We start from the raw sequence: 21,294 nt of genomic DNA, 5'->3' as shown, positions 1-21,294 counted from the left end.
TAAATGTGAAGACCTGAGCTATGGTTTCACCCCCTAGTTGAAGCTGTAATTGTGCTGGTTCTCGCTTTCTTGAAAATACGACCAGCTCAGTTTTCTTCGTAGAGAACTCGATACCCATTTGAAGAGCCCACTTCGACAAGTTGTCGAGGGTATCTTGTAATGGTCCTTGGAGATCGGCAGCTTTGGGTCCTATAATGGACACAACGCTGTCGTCGGCAAGTTGTCTTAGTGTGCAAGATGTGTTGATACATTCATCAATGTTGTTTACGTAAAAATTGTATAAAAGGGGGCTTAAGCATGAGCCCTGAGGAAGACCCATGTAACTGAATCGTATTGTCGACAAATCACCATGTGCAAAATACATGTGTTTTTCGGACAATAGATTATATAAAAAGGTGTTCAAAACCGGCGAAAGACCATGCTGGTGCAGCTTCTTAGATATGATATTTATAGAAACTGAATCAAAAGCCCCCTTGATATCTAGAAATACTGATGCCATTTGTTCTTTACGAGCAAATGCCATTTGAATTTCGGTTGAGAGCAACGCAAGACAATCGTTCGTTCCTTTACCCCTGCGGAAGCCGAATTGTGTATCTGAAAGTAAACCATTAGTCTCGACCCAATTGTCTAGACGGAAGAGAATCATTTTTTCGAACAACTTCCGGATACAGGAAAGCATAGCAATCGGCCGATACGAATTGTGATCGGAAGCTGGTTTCCCAGGTTTTTGAATGGCGATAACTCTCACTTGTCTCCAGTCGTGTGGAACAATATTACCCTCGAGGAACTTGTTAAATAAATTCAGCAAGCGCCTTTTGGCAGAGTCAGGAAGATTTTTCAACAAGTTGAATTTAATTCTGTCTAACCCCGGGGCTTTATTGTTACACGACAAGAGCGCAAGTGAGAACTCTACCATCGAAAACGGTGTTTCGTTTGTATTCGAAGTCGCGGCGCGGGATATCTTCTGTTCCAGAACAGAATCAGGACATACTTTTTTAGCGAAATCGAATATCCAGCGGTTAGAATATTCCTCGCTTTCGTTCGTTGTGTTTTGGTTGCGCATTCGTCGGGCTGTGTTCCAAAGAGTGCTCATCGATGTTTCTTTTGTTAATCCGTCAACAAACCGTCGCCAGTAACCTAGTTTCTTTGCTTTAACTAAGTTCTTCATTTGCTTATCTAGTGCTGCGTAATTTCTATAATTATCAGGAGTTCCATATTTTCTGAACTTTTTGAATGCTAAAGATCTTTCCGCGTTCAGTGATGAGCACTCTTTGTCCCACCACGGGTTGGGAGGACGAATGTTGGTATTCGCGCCGGGTACACGTTTCGTCTGAGCTTGAATCGCAGTGTCGAGAATCAAGCCAGCCATAAACGTATACTCTTCCTCCGGGGGAAGTTCTTGTGTTGTTTCTAGTTTCTCAGATATCGATATTGCGTAGCATTTCCAATCAATATTTCGTGTGAGGTCATACAAAACATTGATTGTTTCCGATGGTCTTAATCCGCTGGCGATTGAAATTACGATAGGCAGATGATCGCTACCGTGGGGATCAGGGATTACCTTCCACGTGCAATCCAACCGTAGCGATGTCGAGCAAAGGGATAAGTCCAGCGCACTTGGTCTTGCTGGTGGTGCGGGAATTCGTGTCATTTCTCCCGTATTCAAGATTGTCATATTGAAGTTGTCGCAAATATCATGGATCATAGCTGATCTGTTATCATCATGAAGACAACCCCATCCCGCACCGTGAGAGTTAAAGTCTCCTAAAACTAACGTCGGTGCGGGAAGAAGTTGCATGATACTGCTGAGCCAGTGGTACCCAACTGAGGCTCTAGGGGGAATATAGATGGAAGTAATACAAAGGTCCTTGCCTTTAATTGTGACATGACATGCGACAACTTCAATACCTGATATCGAGGGGAGGTGATTTCGAAAGAAGGAATAGCACTTTTTTATCCCCAAAAGTACTCCTCCGTTGGGATTATCTCGATCCAGGCGAATAATGTTAAAATCGTGGAAGTTTAGTGATACATCAGAAGTTAACCAAGTTTCGCACAATGCAAATGCGTCACATTTCAGATTATTTACTAAGTATTTAAAAGGATCTATTTTCGGGATGATACTTCTACAGTTCCACTGTAAAACAGTGATCGAATCCTTGACCTCGTTCGAAAAATTAGCCATCGAAGGAAACGATTGCTGAGAGGAGGGGCCATTTTGCAGTCAGCTGCATCAGAAACATTTTAACTTTTGGCAGGAAAGTCATCAAAATACCTTTTAGGGGGTCAGAAATGTTGAAGACGGAAAATATAAAGTCCACAATGTCACTGAATTTTACAAGTCCAGCACTTGATGTGTTTTCTGGTTCCTTGGGGACTTTCGGGGTTTTGGGTGTCCCCGGAAGTGTTGGATATTCTTTCTCCGATTTCAAGTCTCCGGAACTAGGAGCTTTTGGCTTCTTCTTTTCGTTTTTTTTACCAACACTTCCTTCTGCTGTTACTTTTGGAGGGCCTTCAAGAGATATCTTCGAAGCCTTTCTAGGGAGTTTAGGAGATGATATATTTTTCCTCTTCCTAAAACTACGAGGGACAGTTGAAGATGTACCTTCTTGAGGATCGTCAGAGTCGCAATCGTCCGCAGACAAACAGGTGTAGGGGTTCTGTTCAGGTGGTGTGGCGATTTTCAGCATTTCTGCGAACGAGCGGTTTGATCGTTGCTTGAGAGATCGTTTCAAATGATCTCCACGCAATTTATACGCAGAACATGCTGTGAGGTCATGCGGGGCCGCCCCACAGTAAAGACACTTTTCAATGTCTCTGTCGCAAACGCCATCCGCATGACTCTCTCCACACTTCGAGCAGCGGGGCCGATTTCCACAATGGGAAGCTGTGTGTCCTAGTTGTTGACAACTAGTGCAATTCATTACCCGTGGTACGAAAAGTCGTACAGGTAGACGAACCCTGTCCAGGAGAACGAATTTCGGCAAAGCCGAGCCGGAGAAGGTCACCCGATACCAGTCCGAGTGGGGATAAGACTTTGTCCCATCCGCGGCGATCGATACTGAATGCAAACGTTTGCAGTCCAGTATCTTGACATTCTTAAGCAAGGGATCTTTAAAACATCCGACCCCATGTTTGAGAATGTCCTCGCATGTCAGACTTGGATCCGTGATCACTCCGTCTATCTCGACTTCGCGAGCTGGTATATAAACGCGGTAGTCCCGCGTAAAGTGATCGTTTCGAGCGATCTCATTAGCATGTTTCAGACTGGTCAACGAGACCCTGAGCTTATCGGGACGAATTTTTGAGATAAATTTCAATGTTGGATATTTCGACGTCAAGTCATTAGATATTTTCAAAATATTAAGCGGTTTATTCTTCTCTTTGGTCCGAAAATAAACCACATAAAGGCCGGCCGAGGGTGAAGGCTCTTCGGGATACTGTTTAACCCGGTGAGTCTTACTATTTGGAGCAGATTTAGAATCTGTTTCCATTTTATCTTCGGGGGGCAGGGGAGAATTTAATGGACTTGCCATAGCGCGGTTGAGGTTCCGCGCAAATTATAGGGGGAGTCAAAATATAAGACGATAAAGGGACACGAAGGAGAAAAAAAAAATAATACTTAGCTAATGATCCGTAGCAACTCGGCCGCTGAGGCCAAGCGTTAGTTACAACGGCCTCTGAGAATTAATATGCACACAGCACCGGTTCACGGCACCACACTAAACGTCCGTTCACTGTTCGTATTGTTTTAACACAATAGCACCCGGCACTGTCTAACTGTATTTATTGTTTATACTGTATTGATCTACTGCACAAGCTCGCGAATACAAAAGATTTGATATTAAATGACCTTGAAACGGATTAGAGTGGATTAACGCACAGCTGCTCTAATGCAAACTACCATCCGATCGATACGACGGTCACGAAAGGAATGGATATACAGTCTTGTTCAATTAAAAACTAAATAAATTTTAATGTAATTTTACATCAATCATGGCTTTAAATCAGATTTTCGTTTCAACTGATGTCTATTTCATAGTACTATCGGTTTACATGTCGTGTAAGTTTCATCTTTTCTTTCTGTGTACCAAGCAATTTCTAAATATTTAAATGAATATTTTTCAGAATTAAGTACCTCACATTTTTATAGTTGTTGTAATTCTTTGCCTGCTTTTTGTCTTTCCATTAATCTATTAAGCAATCCGTCACATAACATGGTTGGTTAATCTGAAAGTTCAAAGTGGTGTACAGGTAGAAAATTGTTGTCACGCAAAACCACCCGCGAGCCCATTTCTACCAGAATATTAGTTGATTTTCTGAATTCGATTGGGTAAAATTTGGCACAACTAATCGGTTGTTGTTTTAACTAAACTGTCATTTTTGTTTTTCGATTAGCAGAAACGATGGTTGAAACAACTAATTTAATTGGTTGAAAAAAAATGCTGTCAAATATTTTAGTTGAAATAACTGGTGTTGTTATTGAAACAAAATTCTGTTAGTTAAAAAACAAATCGGTTTTAGTTGTTTTAGACATTGCAAGACAATTGCAATCTATTTGAAAAAAGTTCGGTATGTTCAGATACATGAAATAAATATCGTATACTATATAAACTATATATATACAATATAAACTATAAACTGACGTTGTACAAACAAAATCACTATTGATTTCATCACAAATGATCTGATCTCTAAGTTATTTTGTTTTTGTGTGTGATCATGATCATGTCAAGTCGATATCAGTAAAGATTATGAATTTAACATGTGACATAATTCTACAAACGATACAATTCATAACTACTTAATTGTCAAATGATGCAATATTCCATTCGCACAGAATTTTACAGGCTCCGGGTGTAATCTGCACTTGGCTACCAAGTGCTTCTGTAGGGGTTTAAATGTATCAATTATTCATAAAGCAGATATGTGCTTCTGTGGCTCAGTCGATCGATTCCCGTGCTTTGCGATCTAATGTTTCTCGGTTCAAGTCGCGCACTGTTGCTATCGATCTTTTGTTTTTTATTTCATTGCATTTCAAGCCATGTAACTTTCAGATCCCACAATCTTGTAAAATCACAAGATTTTTTCGAACTGTGTAGAAAAACGTTTTTAATCAGCAAAAGTTCATGGAGGGGCGAGAATATTAGCGAAATTTATAAATTTATCTAATATGAGTATTGAAACATAATACCTTCAAACAGTTGAACTAAAGTTATGAACTGATAATTTTAGTCAATTTATTTTAGCTTGGATACATCAACTGCTGGGAATTGCAATTTTCTAATTTTTTGGAATCTAATGATAGGTGGTAAGCAGAGGTGGATTATAATTCACACTGGTACGTGCATGTGTTGATAAAGTTAAGGAAAGCGATTTCGTACACGCGGGAATGAAAACGGTAACCGATACCGAAGGTTGCTTTTGAAAACACGAGTTTTCAACCGTATTGAAAAACAAATTGCGGCGCCGGCTGTAAGAATTGTAATACAGCTAATAACATATATGCTGTGATTAATAATAATTAATAATAACAATCAAAAAGCATGTTATGCAGCTGATTAATTTAATTTATTATTTGAATATCATAAACAGAACTAACAGGAGTCCAAGTTTTGCTACGGTAATCAAACGCGCCATTCAAACGCAGTGCGTGCTGTGAAACCCCTTCTCTCCTGATACTCCTATAAATTAAATTCATGTCAAATAGCATTTTATTGCGTTTTATCGGCTGTGAATTCGAACACGGGGTGCATCAAACGAGAACATATGTTGAAACTACATAAGCCGTGCCGTATCGAACCCGATGTTTTTCCCGTCTCTGGTGTTAAAGAGTATTCCCCAAAGATACAAAATTAACAATTTTCTATCATTTTGAAAGTCTCATTGACACGTGTTACCCTTAGTTATAATTTCCTGTAGGATTACTCTTATCACAAATTTTCACACCCCTCAGCGGGAGATCAACGATTTCAGACTTAGATCAATCGGCACTCATGTCTGAACTTGATCATATGTATTTGATTCTCTTCCAAAAAGATCAAAGCTGATCGAATCATCCAATGATTGATCTTTCATGAATCAATAATTTTAGCTCAAAATCACTACCGATTTTGTGTAACGAAAGATCAGTACCAATTTTAATTGATGTGATTTGAAGATCACTGATCAACTGATCTTAAAAAGATCAGATCAGTAGTGATCTTTATTGGGAAAAACCACAAGTGATCTTCTTTGGCAGTGATCTCGATTGGACGATTTTTTAATCTTGCTTTTCCAGCCCAGGTTATAAAAAAATGTATTTTTAACTGTTATCAACTATATGTTAATGTGCGCTTATGTCTAAGTCTGCGCGTAGAGCTTGTATGCATTGGAATATTTGTTTTAATTTTTCGGGCCAAAGGAATTGTTTTTTTTTTATTAAATCATGAAAGAAGATGGACATTTTTCTTTTAACATTGACACATTACGATCATTCATTAACATGGATTTAAAGAAAATGATTAATTATAGAATTTCGTTATTAGAAATCTTTTTAATTTCAATATCTCTGTACAGGAGTACAAATGTGTGTGCATTGTTTTATTTTTGTAACACCAAACCAGTAAACGTTTTCTAATTTGTCACCAAATCTTTTTCATCTTTAACAAGGTTAATTCTATCACAACACCGCTGTTCTATAAACACTAGTTATGAAATCATAAATTTCTTCAAATCGAATGAACACAGTTTTCCCAAACGCTTTAACCATCGATGTTGGTTTCATTGGCATTTTTCAGCTGTCTCCGACGCATTTTCTAGCATTTTGATTAGTTTTCATGGGAGAAGACTTATTGCTCATGATTTTAGTCCTTTTGATAATAAAATCATGAACGATTATCATGACTTCATGAGAAGTTCAAATAACTGGTTTCATGATTGTTTTAATCATGACAGCAGTACTGGATTTCTTTCCATGTGCCGCGCCTTACATTGATGGATCGCGGCTTTCATTGATAGATTCGGAAGTCAAGCCATTTGTTATACAAAAATCAAATATATCAAATATGGCTGAAATCAAATGGCACGATTCCTTTAATTTTGATTTTTTGACGTCGTCCAGTGTCCCAAATGCTATACATTCGAATATTTAAAAAAAAAACAAAGAATAACACGTTACAAAGGAAAAGATCAATTAAAATTTAATTAATCATTTTAAATTATAATTGAAATATTACGTTTTTAATGAATGCCGCACAAAATAACCTGTTCTCTTTATTCCGGATTTGATTTCGCATTCGAGAGTTCACTCAAACGAACTGAGTGTCAATCAAACCTCATAAAAGCAAAATTAATAACGAAATCTGGCAAATAAGTTTGTAATGGGCCGCAGTACACCCAAACCTCCGTTTACGAACACTTTTTTTACGTTACCTCTTTTTACGCAACTTTTTTTACGAACCACATCTCAAAAAACGTAATCTTTTTTTACGAACCAAATCCCAAATAACGTAAACTTTTTTTACGAATCAACTTCGTAAAAAAGGTTTTAGCATCAAATGAAAACAATTTCTGGCTACATGGAAATAACAACAATATGAGGGTATTTCCGGAACGACATTGATGAGTAGATGACGGAAAACGATGTTTGAAGTGGTTCGGAAATCCAAGATGGCGACATCCGGGTTATCGATATTGCTTAAAAACCCTTACAATATGGGTATTTTCGGAACGGGATTGATGAGTAGATGACGGAAAACAATGTTTGAAGTGGTTCGGAAATCCAAGATGGCGACTTCCGGTTTATCGATATTCCTTAAAAACCTTTACAATGTGGGTATTTTCGGAACGGGATTGATGAGTAGATGACGGAAAACGATGTTTGAACTGGTTCGGAAATCCAAGAGACTTCCGGTTTGTCGATATTCCATAAAAACCTTTACAATGTGGGTATTTTCGGAACGGGATTGATGAGTAGATGACGGAAAACGATGTTTGAACTGTTTCGTTTTCGGAAATCCAAGATGGAGACTTCCGGTTTGTCGATATTCCTTAAAAACCCTTACAATACGGGTATTTTCGGAACGGGATTGATGAGTAGATGGCGGAAAACGATGTTTGAAGTGGTTCGGAAATCCAAGATGGCGACTTCCGGTTTGTCGATATACCTTAAAAACCTTTACAATGTGGGTATTTTCGGAACGGGATTGATGAGTAGATGACGGAAAACGATGTTTGAAGTGGTTCGGAAATCCAAGATGGCGACTTCCGGTTTGTCGATATTCCTTAAAAACCTTTACAATGTGGGTATTTTCGGAACGGGATTGATGAGTAGATGACGGAAAACGATGTTTGAAGTGGTTCGGAAATCCAAGATGGCGACTTCCGGGTTGTCGATATTGGTTAAAAACATTTACAATATGGGTATTTTCGGGACGGGTTTGATGAGTATATATCGGGAAATTATGTTTGAAAGCGCTTCAAAAATCAAAATGGCGAGTTCAGTTGTATCGGTATTCTTTGACGATCATTACGATATGATTATATATCGTTTTAAAAAAAGTTATGCTTCTGACAAAGGTGTTTCCTGCTAATCATTATTGTTTGAATATTGTACTATATTTTCGAAATGACCATAACAAGTAGACGTCTGAACAGCTTCAATAATTTTATACTGTTAGTTATATTGTATGCTTTCAATATTTTATTGAACAACTGGAAGTCTTAATCTAATATCTGGAAGCAACCACAATCATTAAAATTTGGTTTCAAATCAATGACCGTGTTCTCCTTTTTTTTTATTTTCAGTGTTACACTTATAATTTCAGTTGTTTTAGTGTACGTGATAAAGTCGAAAAAAGTACTGTTACTCTCATCACGACACATTTGTTTTTATTTAAACTTGTCAAAATCTCATGTCAACTGGCCCGTCGGAATATGATTTAACATTTTGTAAGCCATTGATAAAAAGAGATATTATTTGGCTCAAGTGGTAAGAGTCAGTTAAACAACCACATGACACTGAATTTCTAACATTTATGAGCAATTCCAGAAATAAATAGCAGACAAACTGGCAGGATCGACTTTCTCCGAATCGGATGAAACAATGTACACCTCTTCAGTATGGCAATCTCATCTTCCTGATGAAGGAACCTTTTCGACTCAATATTAATTTTTAGAATGTCGAAATTTAAAACCGTAACTAACCACTTCAAACATCGTTTTCCGTCATCTACTCATCAATCCTTTTCCGAAAATACACACATTGTAAAGGTTTTTAAGAAATATCGACAAACCGGGAGTCGCCATCTTGGATTTCCGAACCATTTCGAACATCGTTTTCCGTCAACTACTCATCCATTCTAGTTCGAAATTACCCATCTTGTAAACATAATATTTTTTGAGACTAACATTTCACACAGCAATAGCTATCCAACAAACCATAGATTGTTAAAGTCTGTCCATTTTTATCGGAGATATCGATATTTTTGTGTAAGCTACTTTTCCTCCTTAACTAGTAGTAGGAGTTTTCAGCGCTGTGTGATAAAGCAATGTTTTCAAAGTAACACGATTTTTATACTGATTCATGCAATTGTTTCTAAGCACCAAATAGGCTATGTACCGCATGGATTATAAAGATGCAGTATTTTCAAATCCCTAGCAATTTCATAATTAACACATGGATCAATAAGTCCCGAGACTAACAATGGAAACAACATTTTTTTTGCAAAAATTTTTTTTTTATTCATCAACATAATCACCTTTTAGAGTGATACAATGGTTCCAACGTTTTTCCAATTTTTCAATACCATGTTTATAAAAAAATGTATCTTTCGCTTCAAAATAAGCTTCAGTTTCAGCGATGACCTCCTCATTTGAGCCAAATCTCTCTCCCTGGTGCATTTTTTAAGATCAGCAAAGAGCCAGTAGTCACTGTGGGCTAAATCTGGCTAGTATGGGGGGTGGGGAAGCAGATCAAAGCCCGATTCGTTCAATTTCGCCATTGTTTTCATCGACTTGTGGCAGGGTGCATTGCAGCAATCGCGGCACCCACTTGGAAAAAACCTTTTTCATGCTCAATTTTTCATGAAGGATAGTAAATACACTTCCATATGATATCTGTGTCATCTCAGCAATCTCACGGAGCTTCACTTTACGATCTTTCATTATAATTTTTGTCACTTCACTCACATTTTCGGGTGTAACGGCTTCCACAGGTCTACCCGAGCGTTCCGCGTCATTTGTGTCGGTATGACCACGTTTAAACTCGGCGAACCACCGACAAATCGTTGCTTTTGATGGACAAGAGTCCGGATAACATTTTTCAATCCCTTATTTCGCTTGCACGGTGTTTTTACCCATTAAAAAACAATGTTTTATCAAAATACGAAACTCGGTTTTTTCCATTTTCTAAACAAACTACAAAACGACTTTACTCCAACTCTTTACCGATAACTCAGCTGTTTGTGGTCGGATCGACTTAAAATTTTGACCCGTTTCAAGCAAAGGTTAGTACTCTAGAAAGACGTGGTTACTGGTTTACTACGAGCGCCATCTCTGCTTTAGTCTCGGGACTTATTGATCCATGTGTTACATTGATTTGAGCTGCTTATAGCAATAATTGACGGAAGAATATACCATATGCCATTCGAATCAGTTCGTCAGGATTAGCAAATGTGTGTGTGTGTGCGGCAGAAAATTTCACTCAATTTTCTCGACGTCGAATATACCGGTTCCCAGTTCCCGGTTCCGGAAGTACCGAAAATAGTGCTCAAATTTCAATTTTCTCAGAGATGATTTGATCGATTTTCACAAACTTAGTCTCATATGAAAGTTGAAACTTAGTCTCAAAAGTTGGTGTTAAATTTCATCCAGGTCATTTTGTGCCACGATACAAAATATAGAAAAATCCTTATTAACTTGACATAACTGTTTACAAAATGAAAAGGTAATGTTAGTTTATACCCAAAGAAATTTCCTAATTGTATTAAAAAAAAAAAAAATTCAAAGAAAATTATTGACAGAATACAAGTAGTATTTTTGAAAATAAAATATAAACCACCAGGTGGATTAAATAAGGTTTTTTTTACCTATGTTATCTTGTTTCTCTGGAACCGTAGGTCAGATCTGGATATAATTCAATGGCAGGCTTTTATATGAATATATGAAAGTTTTATATGAATTTGAGCATCTTATATTCAGTCCAGTGATTTCAGAGAAACTCGAGTGCAATTGCATACACAGTTATGCATATTTTGTCCCGTCATTCCGTAACCGAAATCACCTTTCATTTGAATCTAATGTCGTTTTCGCTTGATGCCAAACCTAACCCAGTTTCCACTCTAACTGCTGTCAAACCGTTTGTTTAAAGCCAGTTTCGAACCTAGTTTTAACGTTGTTGAACTGGAAATCGAGTCAGTTTCGAACCTGGATTTTATATCAGGTTTGTTCAAACCCCCGTTGCTAAGTGCGAAAACAACACAGTTTCGTAAAAAATGTTTGTTTGATGAAACTACCCTGGGTCAGTTTCAGTTTTTTCAAGCGAAAACGACATAAGTTCAGTAGTCTCTGAGAACGAGAAATTCGTGCAAACGTTTTCAAATGTTATTTAACATTTTACCCCATTACTTCCAAACTAGAAATCGAATAGCAGACTATGGGACTTAAAAACCTTCCATTGATCGCTACGCTCATAAAAATATGTTGAGCAATCGAATACATTTTTTTTAATTTCTTGCACCCATTACTCTGGAACCAGAGGTCGGATCCGGATAAAATTCAATAGCAAATTATGAGACAATATCCACGTAGCAATTAAAAATAACCGTTTAATTACCAAAAGGTAAAGGTATATAAATATGAACACAAAACAGCGGACGAATTCATATGCGCACACTAGAATCATCTAGATTCACTCCCTCAAAACATACTACTAAATGCAATACTTTATAAAAAGCATTATTGCAGCACATGCATGAAATCCAAATGTGGCCGGCCTTGATTTTATGGTGACAAAAGGCAAGTCTCATCTCACCATTATTTTTTTTTATGGCAGCCACCGCCATTTCGCTACATCGCGCGAAGGAAAATCGTTAGCATTATTGTATAATCATTATTTTTATTTTCGCTCTACTACACTTTTCCCCGGATACTGTATGCAGTCCAACCGCCTCTGCTCCCCCCCTTTCTTCGGCCGGACCGTTGTACCGTCCACACGTTAGGAAGCCTAGGTCAAAGTTGCTTTGGTGAACGTGTTTCGGCATACAAATATTTCCGATTTTCTCCATACCATTTTGTCAATGACATTGGTACTTCATAGGCAATGCAAGTATTCTCCCCCGTGGTTCGACGGCACTTCGGATTCGGGTGCTGCTGTAAAATGAAAATTTAATTTGTAATGGTAAAATTATGCTTGCTGCTGTCTCACTAGACATTAGACCGAACAAACCGGAGGCGTGTAGGAAATACGACCCGCTCCACCCGATCCAAGCTGGAAAATCCAATGTGCCCATGGGAGACCACCCGCACTGAACGCTGATTCAATCATTTCTGTACACTTCTTGCTTTTACTCGAATCACCGTCCTCCGAAGCCGTGAGCTATGCAAAAAAAACGTTCCTTTGTGTTTGTTTATGTTATGATTTTCAAATTTGTTTTTGCGCATTTCTATAACAAACATACATTAAAGCTGCGAACACTTTAAATCCGTCGGTTGATGTTTCAGAACTTATTAATCTGCAACATGGAAAGTGAAAATTTTGTTGTGCTTCGGTTCATACGCCGGAATAGTAAACTGTCATGTAAGGATTATGCTAATGTTACTGCTGTGGGGCTCACGATATTGTGCTGTCCACCACATAATCAATACGGAAAGTGATTAACGAAATTTGTGTCAAAGTCCTTCGAAAATTTGTGCCACATTCAACGTCAAGCCAATCGGAGCAATATGAGGAAAAGTGCAAACAGTTTGTCACCGATCTCTCCGTTACCGAATACACCCCCACCGCAACGGACTTCGCTCGGAGGGTCCACTTCCCCCGGCCTTTCGCCACCGAATTCTGCACACCTGCCCAGTTCGGCTTCCCGGCCGACTCTCAGTATCAACAACACCTCGAGCAATCGCTGCAGTAGTCTGCTGTTTGCCGACGAAACGACCCCCGTCGCGTCACCAGTACCGAACATCCTTTGTCCGCAGGAGATCTACACCATCTTTAGCCGGACGGACGGGACGGAAAGCGGAACCGCAGCCAATGCATCCACGTTCGAATCATCCCGTGTGTTGACCAACAATCACCGGAATTCGTTCTTCCTCGCCAACAATGCCAGCGCAGGAGGAAAGTCACGCTCACGACGCTCCTCGGAGCTATCGCAGAGCAACCGCGGCGATCGGTCCACTTCTGCCTCGATGAAGTCGCACAGCTCAGCAACCGGAAAGAAACGCAGCTCGACGCACATCGAAATGAATGCCACTGTGGAAAGGCCCCGGTGTTTGAAATCGTCGTTCCTGCGACGGAAGTGCAAGGAGTATGCAGGTGAGTTTCGAATTTGCATGGAACATCTATTGTTTGACCAATGCAGTCAATTAAAAGTGCCCAATTGTATACCTGTTGAATTGTTTCACACATAATCGGTTGAAATGACGGTTTTACAATTGAATTATTTTTGAACTGCGAAACATACTCGAAAAGTAAGGACCGTTTTGTCATGAGAAAAATTTATATCATATAAAATAGGTACTACTTGCATAATCACTTCGGAGCTGGTCGTCAAATGGTGAGATAACTAAGTTCTCACAAGTTCCTATCTCATGCCTTCCCCGTGTTTCTATGATGACATTCAAGTTCGGATGTACCCGCATACACTGGTAATGCATTGAACTGATGGTGGCTTCGCACATACACACATACACATACATGATCACTTCGAAGCACCAGCTTGCTTTAGGGATTAGGTTTGCTAAGAGCTAAGTGTGTCTATTTTTAAGGACTCCATGCAAATTTAATTTGAACAAGTGAAAGACAGTTAGTTGGTAGTGCTATCGAAGAAAAAGTGGATGGGTAATTTCAGAGACATAACCGGATAGCGCCATCCAAAATAATGAACATCAGAGCTAGAGTTATGTTACAAAATCGTTGAATTATTGCATATTTATTGTCATCGCAATTGGTCGTGTCTCGCTTGGTGAATGTTAGCATCTATCAGTACCTAAGAAATTAAAATTCGAAGAACGCCTGGTAGTTTCCCGTTTCGTCTAAATCTGCAATGAAAATATTGCGTCATGTAGAATGTCTGTATGTATGTGTGTATGTAACAAGAATGTGCACTCGATTTTCTCGGAGATGTTTGGATCGATATTCGAAAACTTAGATTCAATTGAAAAGTCTCTTGGTCCCATAGGTTGCTATTGATTTTTACCGGAATCGAGCTTCCGATTCAGAAATAACGGGATAAAATGTACAAAAAATGTCATCTGGATCCGACCTCCGGTTCGGGAATAACGTGCAAAATGAACTAAAAAAGTGCAATCAATTTTCTCAGAGACCGCTCATTCAATTTTTACAACACAACACTACACTACCAAACTTTATCTGGATACCACTTCCGGTTTCGGTATTACAGGCTGATAAGCATACAAATTTCATTTTCGGAAGCGTGTTTTTATACATGACACGATAACATCAAGCCGAATACATTCAAATAGGCGTAGAATTTTTCAGTTAGTCAGGTATGGTAAATTTATGACTAAAAACGTTGACTTTGAGTACACGAGATCATCGTTCCTGGTTCCGGAAGTATTGAAAAAGTGCTCATTTTCACCAAACCGGAAATCACTCACGGAACCCGAGAACCGGTACAATCGAAGTCGGTTCGTATGGCCACTAACTAACATGACGTTCAAACTCTACTAGTTTTTATTCAAATTTTGAAGTTTTTATACGATTTTGCCATCGTACTCTAAACGACAGTTTAAATTTTTGTTGAATCCGAAAAGATGCAGTAATTTTTGGTAGGACCATAAGATCTTTCGTTTGACCCTAAGATTGGGAATAACGTTTTTGAGTCCAGTTTACAACATTTTTTACGGTTCTTGCTTCGCTACTTTAAGTGACGGTGTACAATATTTATCACACTTCACTCTAAAACTTCTGAACCGGAAGTCGGATCCGGATGAAATTCAGGAATTCCGTATAGGATTGTGATACCTTTCAGTTGAATCTAAGTTCGTTGAAATCGGTCAAACCATCGTTGAGAAAAGTGAGTGATCTGTTCCGGATTAGAAGGAACGAAACACCCTTTTCGATGGTAGAGTTCGCACTTGCACTATTGTCATGTAACAATAAAGGTCCGGGGCTAGACAGAATCAAATTCAACTTATTGAAGAATCTGCCTGACCCCGCCAAAAGGCGCTTGCTGCATTTATTCAACAACTTTCTTGAGGGTAATATTGTCCCACATGACTGGAGACAAGTGAAAGTTATCGCCATTCAAAAACCACTAAAATCAGCATCCGACCACAATTCGTATCGGCCGATTGCTGTGCTTTCCTGTATCCGGAAATTGTTCGAAAAAATGATTCTGTTTCATCTAGACAATTGGGTTGAGACTAACGGTTTGTTTTCAGATACACAATTTGGTTTCCGCAGGGGCAAAGGAACGAACGATTGTCTTGCGTTGCTATCAACAGAAATTCAAATGGCATTTGCTCGTAAAGAACAAATGGCGTCAGTTTTCCTAGACATCAAGGGGGCTTTTCACTCAGTTTCCATAAACATCCTATCTGAGAAGTTGCATCAGCATGGTCTTTCACCAATTTTGAATAACTTTTTGTATAATCTATTGTGCGAGAAACACATGTACTTCGTGCATGGTGATTTGTCGACAATACGATTCAGTTACATGGGTCTTCCTCAGGGCTCATGCTTAAGCCCTTTTATACAACTTTGACGTAAATAAAATTGATGAATGTATCAACACATCTTGCACGCTAAGACAACTTGCCGACGACAGCGTTGTGTCTATTATAGGACCCAAAGCTGCCGATCTCCAAGGACCATTACAAGATACCCTCGACAGCTTATCGACATGGGCTCTTCAAATGGATATCGGGTTCTCTACGGAGAAAACCGAGCTAGTTGTATGTTCAAGTAAGCTAGAACCAGCACAATTACAGCTTCAACTAGGGGTTGAAACCATAGCTCAGGTCTTCACATTTAAATATTTCGAGGTCTGGTTTGATTCCAAAGGCACCTGGGGATGTCACATTAGGTATCTGAAACAAAAATGCCAGCAGATAATCAATTTTCTTCGCACAATAACCTGAACTTGGTGGGGTGCCCACTCAGGAGACCTGATCAGGCTGTACCAAACAACGATGTTGTCCGTAATGGAATATGGATGCTTCTGCTTCCGATCCGCCGCGAACACCCATTTCATTGAACTGGAAAGATTTCAGTATCGTTGTTTGCGTATTGCCTTTGGTTGCATGCAGGAGACTCATACGATGAGTCTCGAAGTGCTCGCGGGCGTTTTACCGTTGAAAAATCGATACTAGGATTGTCGAGCTTAATTCTCAGACCCGTTTTATGGGCTTGTATTTTGAATACATGGCTCAGAATATTAATCCTTCTTCGTTTGTTTCCAACCGTGCTCATTTCTTGGAAACTTCTGATTCTACTGTGTTTTTCGACACATCCATGAGAGAAGAGATTCGTGCAATTCCGGATCATGTACGCCCTCGAGTGGCCCCTAATATCTTTTATAATAAATTTAGAACAGTCAACTGTGAAAAGGTGTTTGACACTGACGGATCAAACGTCAACGAGTCAACAGACTTCGGCATTTTTAATCAGAACATCACCGCTTCGTACAAACTCAGTGATCCGGCTTCAGTTTACGTCGCAGAATTAGCTGCTATTCAGTACACCCTCGAGATCATTGAAACCTTGCCCAAAGACCATTACTTCATTGTCACGGACAGTCTAAGCTCAATAGAAGCTCTCCGGGCAATGAAGCCAGGAAAGTATCCCCCATATTTCCTGGGGAAAATACGGGAACACTTGCGAACTTTATATGAACGGTCTTATTCAATCTCGTTAGTTTGGGTCCCTTCGTTTTGTTCCATTCCGGGAAATGAAAAGGCAGACTCATTGGCTAAAGTGGGCGCATTGGAAGGTGATATTTATGAAAGACCAATCTGCTTCAATGAATTTTTCAGTATCTCTCGTCAGAAAACTCTCGAAAGTAGGCAAACTTCATGGAGCAACTAGGACGATGGCTACATTCCATTATCCCTAGGGTATCGACGAAACCTTGGTTCAGGGGGATGAGCGTGAGTCGCGATTTCAGTCGTGTTATGTCGCGGCTCATGTCAAATCACTACTCTTTCAACGCACATCTCCGGCGTGTTGGGCTTGCGAAAAGCGGTCTTTGCACCTGTGGCGACGGTTATCAGGACATCGAGCATGTCGTGTGATCGTGCGTAGAGTATCGCGACGTCAAGTCGAAGCTACTGGAATCCCTTAGAGCCAGAGGTAGACCGCCTGAGGTTCCGGTTCGGGATGTGTTGGCGAGTCGGGATATTTTATATATGCTTCTTAAATACCAGTACCTCAAACACATTAACCTACAAGTGTAATATGTTATACTTCGCTCAGAAAGTATAATCACCACCCAAAGGTTCGACACTAACATCCGCCCGATTCTATCGGCCCCTCGTCCTGTCGACCATCTTCATTGGAACTAACAAGCTCTTTTTTTGTCACTAACTTTTTCGTTCCCCCTTCCTTGTCTCTTCACCATCTCGATGCAACTAATTAGATCTCTGTCGTTTTCAGACATTTTGTTCCCACATCCCCTTTTTACCCCGTTTCCACAATATTTACTTTCTTTTTCATTCTCTTCCGTAACATCACCATCACCGCCCACGGAAAACCGCTCCAGTCGAAGACCAGCATGCCCGCCGGGCCTTTGTAGCCTAGGGGTGTTTCCCGCAGACCCACACGGACCGAAGGATGCGGCCAGAATATATTTACCAACGCCATCTGGAAGACTCACGCATTATTCAATTCACAGACCACTTCCGATCGCCAGTTTATTGCTGGATTTCACAAAAATCCTAGACCATGATACGACAGTATCTATGATACGATTCTAGTTTTAAGTTAGTCGTAAGCTCATCGTCCAAGTACCATGCGCGCGGGTGGTTTTAGGAAGATTTGATAGAAATTTTGAAAATTTCGTCAAAACCAAAAACATACAGACCTTTGATAAGCTCTTATCTTATCTTATCTGCAGAGCAAAAAGGGCTGAAAAATTCGGAGAATTTTCCGAGTCTTATCAAAAATAGTTCTGAAAAATGAGTGTTTTTGTGATCCCTCACAACTATCTGGAAAAATAATGCGATGATATAACTTTTTTTTTCAAATAAACCTTATGATGGCTACAAGGATCACATTCGGACACATTTTTGGAAAACCTTTTCACGATTTTCATAGAAAATAAACGAATTTAAAAATTTCAACGAAATCGGTTATATGAAATTCGTTCATTTTCCATGAAAAGTGTGAAAAGGTTTTCCAAAAATGTGTCCGAATGTGATCCTTGTATCCAGCAGAAGGTTTATTTGAAAAAAAAAATCATGCCATCGAATTATTTTTTCAAATAATTGTGAAAGATCGCAAAAAAACTCATTTTTTCGGCCCAGTTCTCGCCATTTGCGGGAAGTTTTATTTTTTCTGTTACAATTCGAAAAAAAATGCAGCTGAAACACATCGAATGTTCTCAGAAACTTACGGTGAGGCTGCTCTGAGTAAAAGAACGTGTCGGGAGTGGTTTCAACGTTTTAAAAATGGTGATTTCGATGTCGAAGACAAACATGGTGATGGAAGAAAAAAATCTTCAAAGATGAACAACTAGAAGCATTGTTTGATGAAGATTCGTGCCAAACCCAAGAAGAGCTTGCCGAATCGTTAGGAGTGAGTCAGCAAGCCATTTCAAAACGTCTCAAGGCCCTTGACATGATTCAGAAAGAAGGAAACTGGGTGTCGTGCGAGTTGAAACCGAGGGACACAGAGCGCCGTCTATTTGTATGTGAGCAACAGCTTCAAAGACAAAATCGTAAGGGGTTTTTACATCGAATCGCAATGATGATGATGAAAAGTGGGCTCGATACGATAATCCTAAACGCAGGAAATCATGAGGAAAGCCAGGACATGCTACTTCGTCGAAGGCAAAACCGAATATTCACGGCGCCAAGGTTATGATTTGTATTTGGTGGGATGAGCTCTTAAAGCCGGGTGAAACCATCACAGGAGATCGCTACCGAACGCAACAGAACGGCCTTAGTCGCGCGTTAAAAGAAAAGCGGTCACAACATCAAGAGCGACATGACAAAGTCATCCTCCAACACGGCAATGCTCGGCCTCACGTCGCAAAAGTGGTAAAAAAGTACCTGGAAACGCTGAAATGGGAAGTCTTATCCCACCCGCCGTATTCCCCAGATGTCGCCCCCTCTGACTTCCACTTATTCCGTTCGATGGCACACGGCCTGGCTGATCAACATTTTCAATCCTTCGAAGAGTTGGAAAAATGGATTGCTTCATGGATAGCGTCAAAAGAGGACTCCTTTTTTCGAGACGGGATCCGAAAATTGCCGGAAAGATGGGAGAATGTTGTCGCTACCGACGGACAATACTTTGAATAATACATCTGTAAGCACTTCATCGCAATAAAGCTTTTAATTTTGGGAAAAAAAAACTGCGGAAGCAAAGTTGTACACCTCATATCATACGATCATTTGCCTGCCAATCCAGTGTTTACCTTGCATATTAATACCGAACTAATAGCACTTTCGTCGAAATGTGGTGTACGAGAATTTACATCTCAACTAGTACATAACGTCTCAATCGATTTTCATGAAGTACACTATCGAATCCATAACATTCACTGGCCAGTTTTTCCCGCTGGAAGTTCATTTACCTGAAAAACAATCTGCCGAAAATCTGCGAAAAGCACCTTCTCGTGACAAAACGTAATTACACACTTCACCCTCACCGCTATTATTAATTTATGCTTTCTCCAATCACGACGCGTTCGGTCAAGGTCATCACACTTCGACCGTGACCCAGCACTCTGGCAGGTGTTTGTGTCAAGTGTCAACACTACTTATCCCCGGGTGTAGAAAAAGGATTCCCGGATACTTGACTGTTTACTTTGCCACAGTGTAGTGGCAACGAGCGCAATCAAATAAGATAAACAACAACAACAGGCAAAAGTGGGGAAAAAAATCCTTTTGCGAGAGCATCCAATGAATAATAAATCGCACGGATCCCGGTTGAATGGCGGCAGGTGGACAGCCGGCAATGAGTGTTCTTACATAAGAGATACAATCCTAATGGGGCACAGTTGAGTTGCCAGGACTCGTTTTATTTTCTACCAGACGAATTGAATTTCCTAATTGCAATTGATTTCGCACTATGAAATTGAAATGGGTTCCAGTCATTACAGTCACACAACCGAACAGACAGTTCAAATGATACGGTAAAAGCACAATTCCGAACGATTAAATAACTCCAATTTACATAGGAAATTCTTTTTCCGGAATGCCCCAATTCAATGCATTCCATTCAATGTCTCCGACATGTTCGATTGAGTGGCATTATCCACTTCGAACATGCATAACAACAGCCAGTGGATTACCATGCCACACAAATCGATCTATTTGTCGTGCCCCGGTAGTTCCGAAAAGAAATACAGAAATGCAAATTGCAACAATACAAACGAGCTTAAGGTAAATGCGTCAAGATACTTACCGTCGAGTCATAGCATGCCATTGTTTTTTTCAATACCTGCCTGAGTTGTCTACTTCACCATTAGGATCGACTACTACGACTGGTACACGGAAAACATTTCTATTGTACTTTCATCTGGGCATTTACTTAAAGTTGTGCTAATGCGCCTAAATAAAAACTTATTTTGAGTGTGGAAAACTTTTTCATCACTATCATTTCAATTATAGTGAAATTTAGTCCTAAAAATAATCCATTTAGTTAAAATAATCTGACTGCCTAGATGCGAACAATCCTCTTTAAGACTACTAGAATCGCTAACAGTCGTTTTCAAAACTAATAATTAATCAACCGTGTTTAAGACCACTTATCCAAATGATTGTATTTCTGTCTAATCAGCCTAAAGACTAAAGCTAAATCAGTCATTCAGGCTATCTGGAAATTGGTCCTTCTCATGTCTCATTCAAACTAGCAGTCTGTTTCGGGATTAATTTTGCCTAGTTAATTAATATAATTCGAAGAATTGACAG

General features: G+C 39.5%; 1 protein-coding gene across 15 annotated transcripts in view; it reads left to right on the top strand.

Moving 5' to 3' along the window:
• Positions 1–21,294, top strand: part of LOC131435913 (probable phospholipid-transporting ATPase IA) — a 195,220-nt gene that overhangs the window by 32,564 nt on the left and 141,362 nt on the right. For 13 of the 15 annotated variants that reach the window (XR_009230553.1, XR_009230551.1, XR_009230552.1 and 10 more), the window contains exon 2: positions 12,667–13,510. The exons of 1 other annotated variant lie outside the window; for it this stretch is intronic. Coding sequence is in view for 11 of the 14 variants with exons in the window: in XM_058604187.1 (XP_058460170.1) it covers positions 12,925–13,510 (586 nt within the window). In the remaining 3 variants the exon portion in view is untranslated. The remainder of the gene's footprint in view (positions 1–12,666; positions 13,511–21,294) is intronic. One more of the 15 variants, XM_058604185.1, reaches the window with a different exon arrangement.

The sequence above is a fragment of the Malaya genurostris genome, chromosome 3, assembly GCF_030247185.1.
Source record: "Malaya genurostris strain Urasoe2022 chromosome 3, Malgen_1.1, whole genome shotgun sequence".
Classification (NCBI taxonomy): domain Eukaryota; kingdom Metazoa; phylum Arthropoda; class Insecta; order Diptera; family Culicidae; genus Malaya; species Malaya genurostris.
Note: the sequence above shows the minus strand (reverse complement) of the source record. Positions and strands in the feature narration are given on the sequence as shown.